Below are 18,615 nucleotides of genomic sequence, written 5' to 3' on the forward strand. Positions count from 1 at the left end.
AATAAATTTAAAAAATAAATTTTAAAATAATTTAAAATAATGCGGCTGCATTCTGACCATTCGCATTGAGCAAGCCAAGCTTTATAAAGTAATCATCGCAGCTATCACCAGTTTCCATATTTCCCCAACTATATCCATTCATCCTGTGCCACACTGGTGAGCTCTCTCAGCATGTCGTCACTGTCTCCATAGTAACTATTTCCAAAAAGAAAACAGCAAAGGGAAATAAAAAACAAGAGCATAATGTGGAAAAACAGATACACATTTGTGTTATGGATTTTTGCCTTTTTTTTTTTTTTTTAGGAGAACGCTTAACTGCATCTCTATCACCCATCACACAGCTCCTCCACAACGGTGATGCTAACATCAAATTTGATGTTTGTAAAGCTAACACTATGAGGCATACCACTGAAATGGGAAAACTGCACAGGTTGAGTAGAGATGTAAAATTTACATTCAGCTCAAATCATTCTGTCTGCTGAACGAGGAAAAGTATAGAGCTGCATATTATCGTTTTCCTTAGTTTTCTTTTAATTTCCTGTCTCAAAATTTATACTACTACCCGATATGAGTCTGTTTAAATTCCCTTAGAGAAAACTGTGTTTACAAATCCCAGGCAGCAGAAACAAGTGCTTTTGCAGCTTCGAGATTGGCTGCCAGTTCTGTTTCCATAGAAATGAACATTAATTTGCTGAAAAATGGGGAGGTGCTTTAAAGAACCCTCTCCAGTTTGCAGGGATACACATATTTCTGGTGGAGCGAAAGGGCAAAACTAGCAGCACGTGTAAGATCTTGCTTAACACGCAAACGTCCCGATATGGTTCTCTTAAGATGCAACACCATTATGAATGTAAGGTTGCCCTCCTCCTCTTTATGCTTTCATCACAGATCAGACTCAATAAAGGAAGATAGGAACTCCAGACGAAGGGGACTGTTCACACTACGTCCACCCTAACAGGGATAACAAGATATTAAATCTAACAGTGTGCATAAGTCTGCAGGTATATTTTCCTCTCCTCCCTGTATTTCTCCCACATACGTAAGCATACCAATACAATGCTTTTAAAACCTGTCATGTGTTAAATCCTGTTAGTACAAACATTAGTTTTTAAATATATAATTGTTTGGATTATTAAAATACTATGGAAAACATTATTGTATTCACATTGTTTAAAGCTGCGAGTTTTGAGGGGTTTATTCTTTTTCTTTTTTTCCCTCTCCTAAGTACATGATGAATAAAGAGACTGAACAACTGACATTAGTATTACTTGATAAAAGAGTCCTAAGTCACATCTCCGGATTCTCAGAAACTAGGTCAATGCAACAAAGATTTCCTACCACAGCAGTGTCGCTCAGGACTAAGAAGCTGCCATCTTCCACAGCTGTATTCGCAAGCCCTTTCCCAGGCATCACACACAGAAGAGAACACTCATCAGTACAGTTTACTAATTTGGGAAAGTAACTCCCATCTGGCAAAAAGCCGTTCCTTTTGCTGGTGAAAAGGTCCACGACAGAGCTGCACCAGTCTAACGACATTAAAAAAAGTTTTCTGCCCCGCCCCCATTTCCCCCCTACCTTCCCAAACCCTACTCCAAAATATCCAAAGCACAAAAAAAAAAAAAATCCTCAACACTGTAACAGATGTATTTAGACATTAAAATCTGGCCTTTATCCAGAGATGTTTGATAACACTCCTAGAAGAAAAGTTGGTAACAAGGCTACAGGAATTCAACACTAACTTTCAATCTACATGTGCAAGCAGTGAATACAAATTGTTCTTCAGAGAATAATGAAAGACAAAGCCAAGATAAAGCACTTTCAATGGAAGATATCTTTTCAATAATGTTAAAAAAATTGTCTAGAGGGATGCAACAGATAAACTAGGTTCAAGCAAAAATACTCAAACCAATGTATTAGAGAGATTCTGCCTCTATGGTACCAAAACAGAATCACAGTAACTTTTGCACAGAAATTGCCACCTACAAGACAAAAACCATGGTCAGCATTACTATCTGCATTTTACAGATGAGATAAAAATGGCTTAAAGAAAAATAAACTTAGTCAACTCTCTTAAAATAGAGACAAAAAGCTCAAAAAGGCTACGTAAACTAGTCCAGCAATCTTGTATTTGTATTTTCAGATATATTTAAATTATTTCAATGCATTTATATTCCCTCGTGTAACTATCTCCAGCCTCATGAGAGAAAATCATCATCAGAAAAAAATACATATAAAATGCATCTTTGAACCTCTCAAACTTATTCAAGCAGTATTAACTTTAAGTGCAAAGGATAATGGTTTACCCTTCCACAATGAGCAAACTTACAATCTAACAGAACATTTATGTAAAACACTTTTCCCACAAATTAGCATGTTTTCTTTGGGGTTTTTTTGGTAATATTAATCCTTACAGATCTATTTCTGTATGCTTTAAGTGTTCAAGGATAGCAATGTTTATTTCAAAGCAGAACGCAGCAGAGAAACTCCTACTACCTCAAAGAAAAGGTTGTAAAAACACATTCCTTTGAACCTACAGTCTCTTCTGTTTTCACACTAACAAGGAAAGGGTGAGAATATTTAAAATGAAAAGGTATATTTGAGTACATTAACAAATCATATGCATTCCTCAAAATATTTCTACTCTGGCATAACTACACTGTTTAGATCTAGCAGAGACTCCTTTTCAGTTAGCATAGCTGCTTTAAAAGGAAAACGAACATCAGAGAACCCACCCCTATAAAACATCATGTATTGACTCCTTGCAGAAGACAGACAATGAAGCTTTCAAAAACAACTATATCAAAGCCACTGCCACAACACATCCTTTGTTGTCCTGTTATGTAACAGGTTTTTTTCCTTAAACTATTTAATAAAGAAAGAATTATGGCTTTACTCTTTCACACTATAAAATTCTATATCAAGAATGCAATAAGAAGCAACAAGGATTCTCTGCACAACAGGTTTTCTCTTTATGAAATACACCAAAAATAAAGAGCTCAAACTCAGTACAGTAAAGACTTAACTTCGACATTTAAGTGTCTTTGAATGTTGCAGTCACCTATTTCTATAATTTAAAGCTCCATGTATTATAATCATTATTCATCGTTTTAAATGAGAAGAAATCAAACACATTCATGACTAAATTACCATTTTCTTTTAGAAACATGCTGTAAGATACGATAAAGGTTCCTTTGATTTTTTTCCCCAGGCCTGAATACTTTGCAGTATTCTTGTAACCTCTACAGAGCACATACTATAACTTGTTAAAGATTCACAGCTTGTTCCCATGCAGTTTCAACACCTTTTCCCATTGTATTCTGATTGCAGTCCAGAAAAGACTTTCAGTAACACAGGATAAATTTGTTTCACTAGATGTCTCATTTTCTGAGCACTAACGTATTTCCACTCATTCATCTCACATTGATAATGTTGGCATTTAAATATTTATCTTGCATTAATTTAACACTGATTATAAATACATGATCTTTCATACTCACCACTGATGCTACTTAAAATCATATTTCCAGAGTTTCTTACTTCATCAAATCTTGCAAATATTGTTTGCAACCTGTAAAGAACCACAACAAAAATATTTTTACAGTTCTGAAGTCCCCCAGGTTACTAGTAAAAACAGAAATCAGTTTATGGTCATATTTCAAGCAGTAATACAGAATATACAACCGGTAAGAGTATTTAGAAGCAATTCTCCTCTTAAATTAGTTGAGCATCTTCACATAAACGCACAGAAAACTGAGTCAACTTAGCAAAGAACAAAACTGAGCATCATTATTGGCATCATTAAAAACAACAAAAAACTAAAGTTCAGGTTCAGTAATAGTATATATTGGGTTCAGATGACTGTGATATTACTCTGTTTATACACAACACTAAAAGGCAACAATTGGAACTATGTTCATGTGGGGAAAAATAGGGATTACTATTTAATTTGTTTTGAGACAATTACTACTTTTCCTCTAAATTGTTGTTCCTCAGAATTTCCTCAGTTTTGTTATGAAAATACTTTTGTAGTAGTTAGCACTTTCACAGGAAAAAAAAAAAAAGGAAAAAAGGTATATACTTTTTTCTGAACTTAAGGTATGCTTAACACTTCAGTTACGTTCAACACACACCACGCTAATGTAAACTCTCACTATAATAGAGCAAATATTGAAAGGCTGCTTTCAACTCACGGTCAAAACTATATTAAGACAAACCAAGAAAAATGGATAAGAACAGTGCTTGGGTACAAAAATTCTCACAATACCTAAAGGAGCAAACTCAAGGACGTACAAAGACATAACTTATACATTTCTTTACACACGCACCACTTTTACTCCGTGATCCATGCAAAGAGGCTGTACCTTCTCTGACACACTACATGTCCCTTTCATTCACTGGCACCTCATTCATCTCATAATGAAGAATGGGATGAAACACAGCCAGACAACAGTACAAAAAGCCTGAGCCTTTCCTCACACTTTCCAATGGTTTAGGACTCTCACAATGCATTATTTTTACTTTCTAAATACTTCGAAGCAATCTGGTACAGAGCAAATTTGTACAGAGCAAGAACTCCTCCTCAGATTTAGCTGAGAATTCCACAAAAAGGCTGGCCCCACTGCAAGCATCTAAAAAAAACCAAAAACAACCCCAAAAAACCCTTAATCGTTTAATTCAATAACCCATAACACAAACCAGCAGTTTTTCTACCATCTCAACTTATCTAAAAACTATACATAGCTCAGTAGTAGTTTACATAATCTTCCCCTAACGTACTTGTCAGTCTTCCCTCTGGAACCTATTATCCTCTCCCAAAATTTGCTCCACCATTGCATTTATAGCCATTGCAGCCCCAGCAAAATTCACAAATTCAGAAATTCACAAATGTCAGACTACATGACTTTAATATTAGACCCCAGTCTTTTAATGAAAAGGTCAGTTTGCAAACCAAAGGCAATTTATACCCCTTTTTTTTTTTCTCACTTTGACTTGAACAAATAAAACTTCAGTTATTATACGAAATGCTTTTCGGGTACTGGCATTTACTAACATCACATGGAATCCCATTAACGTGCCATGTGCTTTCAAATGCACAAAGTGGAAAGTTCACACAAGAATCAATACACACAGCAATGTGTTATCTTGCTTTCCTAAAAGGAAGTTAATGCATTTGCTTCATACGTACTATAGGAAGTATTTTTACTATGTATTAATAGTTCGCCAGGTTAATGAGGAGGACTTAAAACTACATCCAAAAGGCTGACACTGTTATCCTGGTAGAAATCGAACATGGACAACTAGAGGGATTAACAGATTTCCTTTAAAATTTCACTTTAATTTTTATATCCTGGTAGGCTGATGTTATGCATTTGGCACACATATTTTAGAGAATTCAAAAGAAAAATAATTATTTCCTGCTCTTTTGAACTTAGCTTTCAAAAATGCTTTCCTGAGTGTTTTTAACAGAAAGGAAAAATAAAATGCTTCCTTATAAATACGTTATAATAATACACATGTTGCCTCTCACTCTGGGCAAAATATCTGATAAAGTACTAACTATGAACACTTAAAAATGTGTTTGTCAGGGCTGGATGCTATGTATTCAGTGGTTCAGACTGCAGAGCAACGCAGTACTGCCACTCCTAAAGCTTTCAGAACATGCATTTATGACCAGAGGCACACTCTATAGTATTTTGTCATAATTACAAAAAAAAAAAAAAATTCCAGTAAAAACTGACAAAATAGTCATGTAGATCCAACCCTCTCTTTAGTACAGCTTCCAGGAACTGTAACTACTACTTTGCAAAGACTCTCCCAAGTTTTTCCTCCCTCTATTCCCACCCAAATCTTCATGCTACTATCTTCTCATCTCATACCTCTTCACACAGCCACAGGTAGCAAGGCAGTATGGGCTAAGGTCTCTCAAATTAATGGCAACCGCAATCAATCTAAGAAGGTTTACAGGAGTTCAGCTCTTGGCAAAAGAGAGCCTGGCCAAGAGGAATCCAAGAATGTTTACAGGGGTGGGTAAAGAGTAGTTTCACAGTCATCAGCAATGAGGTAGATTCTTTGAGAAGAGCAGCGTTGTTACTCCTTTATCTCACAGCTGCAAGCCCAAATCTGGATATGACACGCATAATCCATCAGTAAAGTAATCAGTCAACAGAAACACTGTGTCACCAGTGAGTAGAAATATCTTCTTTCTCCAGAAAGGCACAGATGGGTCTTCTACTTCACATGTGGAAGGAAAAAATCCCCCTTGATGAAAAACACATGTTCAGGACAGTTCTGCACGGGCTGGACGATGGCTGCTGCCTCAGTGAATGAATGGATGAACGTATGAGGTTGGAGCACTTTAAACGGGGGCTCAAGGCAACCTGCAAAACCTTCTCCTACGGCAGGTCTCTATCAAAGGGTTACCATGCTATGGTGATTATGTTCAATGAGAGGGGCACATATCCTTCTGAGACACAGCGTGAGCTGACACGCACACACACAGAAACACAGATGCTAGCAAAGAACGGGCTGCACTTCTAGACTGAAAAGCTGTTATTCATGGCCACGCTTGATGCAGTTCAACCATTTGCATGACAGGCAGAGGGAGATACCTAAAAGTTTGGACCTTGTGATGAAGAGGCAAAAACCCGCTACTCCCCTGTCAACAGCAGGAGGACAAAGAAGAAGAAAGAGTGGTAACTAGTCTGTTCTTCACGACCAAAGTGAGTCTAAAGCAGGAAACGGCCCATATGAAACCTTGCGCTTACTTCCCCTTGCTTCCCTCTTCCAAAAAAACAACCACCCCAATGCATCCTGCACAGACACGTGGCCACATCTGGACACACAGATGGACCTCATCTCCAACACGAACTAGACAGATAAGTAGAAAAAGTGCATACCACATAAAATGCGGTGTTCAGAAATGCAGCCTGCAAAATGCTTTAACGTTTCAGGATGTGAAGTTGTGGCCCTAGACATAAAAACTAAACAAATAACTGGTTTTATACATTTATGTTTCTCAAGTAACAGTGGGAAAAGTTGTCAGATGACTTCCTGAAAGATCTTAAAAAGCTTTTACCACTCAGACTAAGCAGCTGCTATCCAGAGCCACATACACTATTTACAGTCAGGGAAGATCAGCCACACAGATTCCATACTGTAACAAGTTCAACTTGGCCCATGTAGACAAAACCCATTCACTATTCTTGGCTCACAGAACAAGAAATATAACATCTACTTTCAGTATTCACAAATGCATGAACACTAACTAATACTTACAGGCCCCATACCAAAGACTGTCAAACCTCTTTGGCAGCAACTTTAATACAAGGAAAACAACATCGAGGTTTCAAACCACTGACTTGATACTGATTTCTTCTAGAAAAGGAATGTGCTTCAGGCAAACGCACAATATTATTCTGAGATTTTTAAGATCAAAAATAACAAATAGAGGAACTCACTGAATGTATTTATAAACAAACTCACAAATTAACCTCTGTAAAGAATAAAAATGCACTGAAGAACAATACAGCAGCAGCAAGTAGAGCTAACTACAAAAGTAAGACCCCGTCTTCTTTATCAACTACTTAGACTCCAACAGGTCCAATAACCCTCTCTAGAAAACCCAGTATCTTCCACAGAGGAAAACTTACCAGGTGCACATTACCAAACCTTTTAAGCCTATTATTATTAAATTACTAACTTCATTTGTCTTTATGTAGACACAACATGTATATACCATTTGCATATTTAAAGAAGTTGAGAGATTTCTCAAAATAATGTTTGATTAACTTTCCTGCCTTCCTTTCAGCAGATGTGAGCTCTTACTGTCAGTCCTTTAGGGCAGAGTGCATTGAAGCAGCAACACACAGATCTCTAATGTGTAATTGTTATGGAAACTAAACGAGTCTACATTCTCTTAAATGAGGTGTGCATCAAATTGAAGTAAAGGGGGTTTCTAATAATATTTATGTTTACAGACAATTTTTAATGAAATGTGCTGTCATCCAGTGAAGGAGCTGCAGTTCGGTTCTTTAAGGCTGAGCTCAACAACCGAAAGCAGTTGTGTCTGAACCACAGATTATCCATAATACTTAAAACCTATAAAACCTACCCAGACACACAAATGAAAACATAAGATTCCTCTCAAAACAACAATAAAGTGATACTCTACATCAAAGGGTTTTTTTCCACAGATCATAGCTTCTCCATAATCACATGAACATTTTAAAGCATTTAAGTGAAGGGAAAACTTTTGACAGGCACTGGGGAAGAAACGTCTCAAATTAGCTCTGTCTCTGAAGGAACAACAGTCTAAGCTACCGTAGCACTAATCTATCTTTCCCAAGCTTTGTCAACCCCCTCATTACTTGTGTGAAGGAGTAAGAAGAGACTACAGGAACTCTGCTTTCTGTCTGCGATGGATGGGACAGAGACTAGCAGCCTCACGCTCAACTCAAATAAATCGGAACTCCTCCCTTCATCCCAACCTGAAAATTGCTGCAGAGGACACAGCGTTGAGATCCAGCTCATGTATTATTTTACACTAGCCTTGACTGTGCAAAACTGTAGAGATTCAGTGGCAACAAGCTGCTTAACATGCACCAAGTAGAGCCTTGCTTCTTGATGTGAATGCAAATGGTACAAGCATACCAAGCCAGGGGATTTTAACTGGTGAATGTGAGGCTGCTTTTCATCGTACACCTGTATGCCTCTTCCAAGCAGAAAAAACAACAGCAAAAGAAAGTCAGGAACACTGGTTAACATTATGGTAGAAGCAAAACTAACCAGAAGATAAAATAAAAACTGTAACAATTTTAAAGAAATGTTTTTAGTGCATTTAAAGTTCTGGTAAAGAACGGTAACACAGAATGGCTCAGGATCAGAAAATTAGAACAGCTAACTCACCTTCCAGGAGGAATTCCTCTCTTCGTAAGATCTAGTCGGACTTTCTCTCCCACATGTCTATAAACTTCTACAATGGCTAGTATGGCAGCATCTCTCACCTGTGAACACAGAGATTAAATTGTATATTTCAGGGTTACAGAAACCAAAACATTTGATGACAACCCACTAATCTTCCTGTTACTACTGACCTCCATGCCAACTCATTTCACAGAACAGTTGAAACAGTGAGAATGGAAGGGAAAGGAAACACAATTGTGATTTCAGTAAGGTATTTGTTCCAAGTTAGAGCATCTCCAGATGGTAAATGAAAAATCCTAGAAATAACAGCTCTAGTGGGAATTTCCGGGATTGACATAAGAATAATATTTGTGGAAAAAAAAACTGCTTTATTTATGATTCTATCACATTAAGCAATACTTCCAAAAGTTAGTCCCTGCGCTCAATCTTAACACTTCCCTTGCTTTCATCTGTTCCTACATGCAGCGAAGCCCTTCTGGAAAACTAAGAACCTGACTGCCCACAAGAGTGGGCCAAAGTGATCAGTGTTTTCTTTACTTCCTTCAACAGGAATTACATGGCATCATGTAAGTACAATAAAGGGAGTAAGACGAGATAAGGGAAGCGGAAACAGTTAAAGGAAGGAGACCGAGTGCCTCTTTAAAAAAATCTACACCATAGTCATCACAATAAAAAACTCACAAAAATGCATGTTAGTAAATGCTGTTATTCTCTACAAAGAATTACTGGAATGACTTTAGCATTGTTCTTTGTAATAGTTCGAACTAAACCCACAATTCCTCTATCAAGAGATAAACTACATCTTTACTAATGAACAACAAACAAGACAAATTCTTAAAAGATTTTCACTAGAATAGTGCAATGCTATATTATACAGAGGAGACAAGAACTTTGCTGCACCCAGAAAATAAGCATAAAGACCTCTCCTGTTTATTTGCCCATCTTCTACTAACACTACCTTCTTCCTTACTGTATTCTTAGTCTCTTCTCTCAGACACAACTTTAGATAAATAGAGATCTTATCCATTTCCATTTGAAGGTTTTCTGAAGTTCAAATGTCCCTATTGTGAACTACATCTTGATTTTCACTGCAGTTGTTTTTGCTTAATTAACTGTTTTTAACTACAGTCCTTCCATGTGCTCAAACGCCATTTGGGTTCTATTTAGGAAATTATTACCTGTCCTGTACATGACAATGTTATCTTTACCAAATTTGGCACATTATTACAGGTCTCATGTAAGAGCTCCATTTGGAAGCAATTCTTCCTGTCAATACATTTTTTTTTCCCCCTCTTCTTTCAGAATGCTCTATAAGAAACAACTACTTTCAGTAATGACTAGTTTTAGCCTTTGAAGACAAAACTACAGGGGCCAGTAAATCACAACACTGCTGCCTTTGCAACTCTACTTTCATCTTTCAATGGATGGGCCGATTCAGAAGAAAATGGGTTTATTGTTTCTCATGCTAGAAAATAATAATCTGTTGTACACAAGCAAGCGCATTGGCTTTTCTTAAATGCCTACATTTAATTTGCTTTCATTCTTCTGTCAAAGTATAGTTATTGAAGCACTAGTAAGTAATGAAATCCATACCTGACTATTCGAGTCACCAAACGCTGTGCACAGATGTGGTACCAACTTGCTGAGGACTAATGGTTGTGCACCATAACTAAAAAAAAAAAAAAAAGTTAAATGTATTTTTTTTGCAGAAAACAGAAAATACTTTACGCACAAGTGAACTTTTAGCTTAGCATTGATTAAATACAAACTCAGATGAATCAAGCTCTGTCTCTCCCTCACTAGTCCTTTGTCTACTTTTAAATAAGACAAAACTACTATCTATACCTTTAGTCTTTCTTTCAGAAAGGTCACAAGTAAAGTTGTTTGATTTCCTCTATTAATTTAATTGAATCAGATTTCCTAAAGTATTAATTTCAGAGAAAAATTACATTTGGAAGGATAGAACCCCTATGCCTCCATAGAAACAAAAAGCTTACATGTTTAAGGTAGCAATGAGACACAAACACACTCCTTCTCGGGATCGGTAATTCTTGTGTTTAAAACCAACAGCAAGGCGTTCCCAAATGTACTATAAAAACAGAAATAATTGTCTTTGATTACCAGGAGCACAATACAACCTAGTTCTATGCATATATTCTAATTACATTCATAACAGTAGCAAAAAAATAACAGAAGACAGGTTCACTGGAAAAGTAAAAGCCCTTCTCAGACAAAAGTTAGTTATAAGATGCTCACTATGGAACACAGCACAGATTATTACTATGCCAGAAGCAATTTCTAAAGAATATCCTTCAGAAATCTAGCTAAGTATTTTTATTGCTTGATAAACACCTCTTAAAAACATACAGAATCGTTACAGTGAACACACACAACACAAACATTAACATTACAAACTACTGACTCAAGCAGAAGCTGCTATATTCTTTCTGCTTCATATTCTGTCTCCCTGCCAAAATTTCCTCTCATCCATTTTAGCTCGTCCTTATCCATACCCCTTGCTCTCCACTTCTCTCCTACTTTTGCTTTAAATGCATGTCTTCATATTTCCACTATTTCTTGCCTATTCATTCTAACTCCTTAGCTTCCCCTTCTTGTTCTGCTTTCATTTCTCCTTTTGTGCTGGTGCCGCTTCCCGTAGTCTGATTTTCCAGCTCGCTAACCCCTCCTTTACCTTCTTGCGCACTCATTTTTCATTGCCTGCCTTCTCCCTTTCCCCCCGCAGTTTATCTTTTTTTTTTTTTTTTTTACCTTGCCATCTCCTTGTCGTTCTCTAGCTGTACGTTACAGTGTAAAAAGCGTCACCGTGAAGTTTACGAGCCCTGGGATTCTCGGTGGGATTTGGGAGCAGATGCACAGGCTCCAGCTGCAGCGCTGCCATTACAGCCCCAGCTGGCATCCGCGGGGAGCGTTGCCTAGTGATGGCTGCACACTGACAAGAGCACGTTTTGCAGCCTGGCCACCACCCTCATTCCTAACCCCCGAAGAGGTAGAATGACACCCTACAAATCTGCTAAAATGTGTCAGATACAAATTATTACAATCGTATTCAGGTTTCCAAAAAAGAACCCCTTACAAACAGCTACTGAGCAGGCAATACTGCACCTTCTTTATTAATGAGGTAGCACGCTTCATAGCAGATGTAAAATTTTCCAATTAGAGCCGTGCTTGATCATTTTGTTTCATCTGGGGTTTTGTGTTTGTTTGTTTTATACTGTGTTACATTTAGAGAAAATGAATCTCAGACAAGCAGGATATGGCTTGCCAAACCTACACAGCTCAACAACAAAGAACAGGATTTTACAGCAGAAAACATCCTTCCAACTAACCTGCTGTCCTGGAAAAACATGGAAAAAAGGAATTGCTAGGTGTACCAAAAAAGCAGGTAGAAAGGTAACTAACTCTACAGTACTGAAACAAACAAAGCAGACTGAAGAGAAATTTAGTCTTTCACTAAATTAACCCTACTTAAAGAACTGAATTCTTCTAAACAGAGAAATTCACATGGCTGCTTAGAAATTTCAACTCTCATGACTTGCTAGCAACAGTTGGTGTCAACCTCCCTTTGTCCCATTCATGCATTTATACCACCTGTATTCTTACTTTTATGCTTTCCTGTCCACAACCAGCTAGATCTAGTTCTTGCTCATTAAAAAAGCCCAAAACAATCAAACTTTAAAAAACCCCAACACATTTAAAACACGAAAAGGGAATTGACAACAGGACAAATTAAATATTATCCAACAATGCACTAGAACAGACAAGATAAATTGATTGGAAAGAAACTCACAGGACTTATCCTCCAAAAATTATTAGACCCAGTTCTTCCAAAGAGATGTCTCTTTGTCAACACAATCAAAACCAGATCTCATGAAGAGGTAAAGGCATGCCTTAGTGGGTAACACCACTGGACTCTGATGCCTAAATCCCAGACAGATCCGTGACCAAATCACGTGCGAAAATGCCTTATGTTGGAACGGAGATAAATATGTTTCCAGAGCTGCCTAATGTGCTACCTGTTTTCCCTACCAGGCAAACAAAGCAATTGAGAACAATTTTCTTACTGCAAAATCTTATTCCCTGCACACAAACACTCAAACCTACATCTATGAATAAACAAAGCCAGAAATTCGCACACAAAAGAACCTCATCTTAATTCACAGAAAAATCAAGACACTCCCTATTGACTTCTGCACTTAAAACTCAGAAACGGGTTTTCTTCAGAAATTACAAACTCAGATAATAAGTTCCTACTGACAAGCAGGGTCCCCAGAGTTCCAAATAACTTCGTTGCTCAAACAATATAATCCTGTTAAACAGTCCTACATTTTCAGACTCACAGAGTAGAAATTCAAGATTTATCATTCGGAAGCCACGCAATGCTAAGAGCTGTAAAAAGGTTTGCTCCACTCAAACTTCAACCTAAGATGACAAGTCAGAGGGCAACTTATCCCCGCCTCAGTTTGTCCAAGGTTCATCATACATCTAGAAAGCCATATTTTTCTAAGTTAGAATCACCATCTCAACTGCGGGAGTACTCCTACATGTTCAAATACAAAGCTAATTTTAAAATAAATTTGGAGCTGAATAAACTTATTTATTCCCATTACGCAAACTCAAACCCAGAAGAATGCTTCAAACATGCGTTAATTAACGAAGTCCTGCCACGTGACATGAAAACATCTACTCAGAAGTTAGCTACAATATGCAAAAATCGGAGAACTGCACAGTGCCAGATTTTTATCTTCAGGTGAATAAGGCATCAGTGTCAATCCATTAAGAATATCTTTAACATTTACACCATTAGCAGTTGCCATAACACAATCAGATATTCAAAGACAAGCCCATGCATAAGCCAAAAGCTCACTAGAGGCCTACGTCTGAATCTACATTAAGTAATCTTACCATGGGCGGTGCTGCTTCGTGCATCAATTTCAATATAAGGTTCTGTGCTTGCTCTCGAACTTGGTCTTTGGCATCTCCCATACGATCTATCAAAGGCAGGAGAACTACAGGAGAAGAAAAAGAAAAAGAAAAAATAATTAAACACCCAATAAAGATTTTTCTAATACTTAAGGATATTTCCAGAAAATTATTTAAGATACATCTAATTCAAAAAATAAAAGCCTATTTTACGTTGGTCAAAATATTTTAAAGTCTCAAATGTATTTCTGAGTATGTTACAAGACTAACAACAAATGCAGTGGACCGAAATTGAAGAAAATAGTATCTTCCAACAGGCTAAAAAGAAAGTATGTTTCCCATCTTAAAAACTGTACGAATGACTTCAATTTATCTTCAAAAAGTATACCAGTAGCTTCTGAATGTCTGGCTTTTCTGAAAAATAATTCTAGGTCTGAGGAGTGGGAAAGGATTAGGATAGGAATAAAGGACTATTTTAAAATCAGTGGGATTTTACAGTTTAATTTAAAAGACTTTTAAAATTTTAAATCCTCCTGTTCACACAGTATATCTTCGAGAAACTGGCCTTACTTCAGTAGAGGCATTGGTAAGTTACTATTGTAAGACAACTGTCCTTGAATAATATTTAACTAAAATTGCACAATCAGCTGATGATTTCACATCCTAAAAATGAGAACTCACTCAAAATGAAAGGACTTGCCAACTCTTTTCACTCGCTTATCCAGAGAGAAGTTTATAATTACATCTGATAAACAAATCAACATTCCAATATTTAGGAAAGTGATCTGAATGAATGCTTAGATCAGCATTGTGCAAGACATCCTGCTATACTGGTTCCCAGTCCTCCATCTGGGGCGTACACACATGCTTTGTTAGATTCTTCCCCCCAGTGCTGCCTGTACCAGTTCTTCAAATTGAGGAGTGACGACGCGGAGCGTGCGGCCTTTCCTCAGGAAGCACAATTTCCGTGGAACCGATGGAGATGTCATCTCCCACAGGACAGTGCTTTTAAAGTGAGTACAAGCACATGAAACACCAGCTAAAAAAAGCAGCATCACATGCTGTCAGTAACATTCACCTGTCAACAGCTCAACCTTCTGCATTAGCTTTTGTTTCTGACCTGACCCAAGGTTTTCTAAGAGCTGCAAGTATCAGTCAAGTAATGAAGGTGGAACTCACTCAACACAGACCCACCCAGCCCACCCTTCTGCTCCTGCACTCCAGTTAAACTGGGGCTAAGTTTGCAATCACCATGCCATGTATTCTAAACTTCTAAAACTAGCATAATGTTTACCTTGAGTCTTTTGGAAATTCGCTCATGTTCCATCAAAAAAAAAAAAAAAAAAAAAGATACAGTGCCAGCTAAAATCACCTCTTGCTGTGTTTGGTGTTATGTCTTTGAACACCTGAGAGTATTTTACAGTTGCTGCCCCATCCCTCTCTGCTGCTGACTGTTATAAAATTAATTTTCCATTTCTACTCACAGAAGAAATAACTGTATTGCCCTATTTCTTTGAAAAGGAGATCTGAAAGAATTTTTAACAGTACTTAACAATTTTACAGTAATAACGAAACAACAGAATTGCCAGCAAAAGATAGGGAACAGAATCAGTAACTCGGGAGGTCTCCTCCAACATTAAAGCCAGCAGACATGTCTGTACTGGGATTATTACTGGACACATACACTGCTGAAGTTTTAATTTCCCTCCTGCTGCATCTGAACACTTTCTAATCGTCCTAATCTGAACATTTAACTCTAACTCTGGATATTCCACTGACATCTTCAGCTACCATTATAATTTTTTTTGCATTTTTTTATCCATCTTCTCTATCTCCTCTGAATATATTATTACAGCTACCTTCATTTTACACTTTGAAGAGAAGGGTTTGGGGTTTGTTTGGTCTTTTGTTGTTGTTTTTTGTTGGAGTGGGGTTTTTGTTTGTTTGTTTTGGGGGGTTTCATTTGTTTTGGGTTTTTTGTTTAGTTGGGGGGGGGGGTTTGTTTGGTTTGGGTTTCCTGTTTTGTTTGGTGGGGTTTTTTTCCATTTTATGAACACAGAAGAAACACCCAGAACTCAAGAAGTGAATTTTGGGAGTTCACAGCTGACCTCTCCCCTAACTTTCCCCTCACTCATACACTTCCCCATTGCATTTTATTCCCAACACTATTTTTCATTACTACTCCCACCACTTCTAAACTGACTTTTTAATCTGCACCATACACTACTGGTGAGGTCCAATACATCAATCTGACTTTTGGGGCAGCTGAAGACAACTCTTGCTTTACAGAGAGGGACACAACCACCGCCAGCGAGGAGCCGAGGGATACAGAGCAAGCGCCAGTCCTGCGGGAACACAGCTCTTTTGTGACTCATGAGCACATTGAGTCCCTTGACAGAGCTGCAGATACCAGGGCTCTGCTCAAAACACTGAGGCAAGCACAGAGAACAGCTACTAAGAAGCCGCTCAACAGCGGTGAGGTCATTGCGTTAAACGAAGCGATGACACAGCCTGCAGATTTCAGCAGCTACAGTACGCGCCGGCCTTTGTCACTCATGGAGCTCTGACACAGGGACAACCTGCTCTGGGAGCTGTTAAAGAACCCAAAAGTCTGCAGGCTTGACTTTTTTGTCCCTAAATCTCAAGTTTCTGCAAGACCCCATATATGGCATGATATATTCTGTTTGCACAAGACAAATGAAATGAGGCTGCTGGATGCTAGCAACCACCAGCTGGTTTTCAGTTTGGTAGTTCATCTTTTCTGGCAGAATAAGCTCCAGGAGGAAATTACTTGAAGTTGGTTGCTTATTGATGAAGTTGCAGAATGCTCAACCAGAAGGGGATCTCCACCAAACACATTTCAAGTTGAATTCCTAATGCCTTCATCACTCTTTCTCCAAACGTTAGACGTGTCTAGAGAGAACTCTTTATTGCTTTTTTCTGCATTAGTGAAAAATTGCTGAATTGTGTTAGCTGTCCTCCTAAAAATTAGTCAGAACACATCTCCTTACTTAAGAATTCTGACATTTTTGAGACACTTGGGATCATCCCAGTACCCTGCTTTTCTGATCACTGCCCAGGACACGGTTGGCTTTCTGGGCTGTCAGCGCACATGGCTGGGTCACGTTCAGCTTCTCGACAACCAACACCCCCAAGTCCTTCTCCCCAGGGCTGCTCTCAATCCATTCTCCTCCAAGCCTGTACCTGTACAACTGAACAATCATTTTGACTGATGCTTTTCCTTTAAGTTTTGTGTGCTTTCTCATCATCATTATCAAATTAGCGTCCTCCTTTATGCTGCACTGCAAATATATGCATTTGGTCATTTCCAGCATCACTCTGCAAACTAACCAATCTCATAGAGATGTTAAAAGAATGGAAGGAGAAGTAGGACTATGCATGAAGGCAGTATTCAAAGCGGTAGTCTCCTAACAAGTTACCCAGTGAACTATAATAATTTGTCACATTCAGTATGGATTTATGCATTCCTACTGTTTTATATTAACCTTATCCTGCTTACATCTTCTGTTGCCTCGTTTCTTCAATTATTTCAAAGGGATTTTGGAAAACCTAATAACATATGACAACTTTCTTCCTTTTATTTATTTTTGCTGATATGCAGAAAAATGTTACACTAAATTTAGGAGACGCTGATTCCCGTTGCAGTTGCTGGTTATTTCTTGCAGAGTCAAGAAGCACTATATCCCATTCCACTTGCCTTTTCACCACATTTGAGCATACTGTCAAAGTTTCCTATTACTACCAGCCACTCCAGAGTCTTCCTGTTAAGATTTCTACATTGTTATACCATGACTTTACAGGTTTTGATTACTGAAGAAAACTTACAAGTGTTAGTAAAAATATTCCATAGCACACATTAATTCTACCAGATTACCTCAAACTGACCTGCCATTTACATCTGAGCCTGTAGTTATGCCATTTTCCTTTCCAATTGCACAACAGTTACCTTCCTGTTATATCCCTAAAAGAGTTTATTACACCATCCATTTATTTTCCATCGTTTGTCTTCTTTCTAATGCTTCAGCAAACCTAAATAAATTTTTATTTATATGAATTCACATAATGACTTTATCAACACTAGTTGGATAGTGGATGTAAGAGTTAGGGCCAAAACCAGCCTGGAAAGTCAGACTACAGCCTTAAGAGATTAAATATTTATCTCCTCTACTGGGACTAAAGATGATAAACAAATAAATCACAGAAGTCAGTGCCCAGAGTGGCATCCAATGTATTTTTAAAAATCCTGAGCAGCTTAAAGGTATGACCCCTGCAGCAACGAATGCCATAGGTAGCACAAACAATTTCCTTTGGTTAAACTTTAACAGAAGGAACTCGTTATGGCACAAACATGGAGTTTTTCAGTCTGTATTATCACTCACAGCTCCCTCTCTATTCCTTCTCTCTCGACCATTTATGCCTGCTCTCTGTAAGTGCCCGTTCCATGTACACCCTCTCACACCTACCCATTTTGATGAACCTACTTTGGACAGCCCGTGTCTGCTCTACTGCAAAGACTTCAAAAAAGCACTAAGAAAATAAGAATTTTTGCCAAGGAAACAACATTAGACTTGGCAAAAAATTTGTTACTAAAAAGTATAACTTCTAGTCCTAGACATCAAAAGAAAAGGCTTTGAGGAAAGAAACAGATTAAACCTAGGCAGCACTATCTTCCTAGTTTTCTCAGAAACCTTGCCAGCGCCGGCAACACCGTTGAACGGCTGCCACTAGAAA

At 37.9% G+C, this 18,615-nt stretch overlaps 1 protein-coding gene across 1 annotated transcript in view; it reads right to left on the reverse strand.

Annotated features, from left to right (window-relative positions):
* Positions 1-3,497: 3,497 nt before the first annotated feature.
* Positions 3,498-18,615, reverse strand: part of LOC104465288 (CLIP-associating protein 1-like) — a gene marked incomplete at its 3' end in the record, with an annotated part of 31,208 nt that continues 16,090 nt past the window's right edge. The window contains exons 3-7 of the mRNA XM_010078270.1: positions 13,846-13,949; positions 10,920-11,011; positions 10,516-10,591; positions 8,905-9,002; positions 3,498-3,568 (exon numbers count right to left, since the gene is read on the reverse strand). Coding sequence (XP_010076572.1) covers positions 3,498-3,568; positions 8,905-9,002; positions 10,516-10,591; positions 10,920-11,011; positions 13,846-13,949 — 441 coding nt within the window. The remainder of the gene's footprint in view (positions 3,569-8,904; positions 9,003-10,515; positions 10,592-10,919; positions 11,012-13,845; positions 13,950-18,615) is intronic.

Source organism: Pterocles gutturalis, unplaced genomic scaffold (assembly GCF_000699245.1).
Source record: "Pterocles gutturalis isolate BGI_N339 unplaced genomic scaffold, ASM69924v1 scaffold43538, whole genome shotgun sequence".
Lineage (NCBI taxonomy): Eukaryota > Metazoa > Chordata > Aves > Pterocliformes > Pteroclidae > Pterocles > Pterocles gutturalis.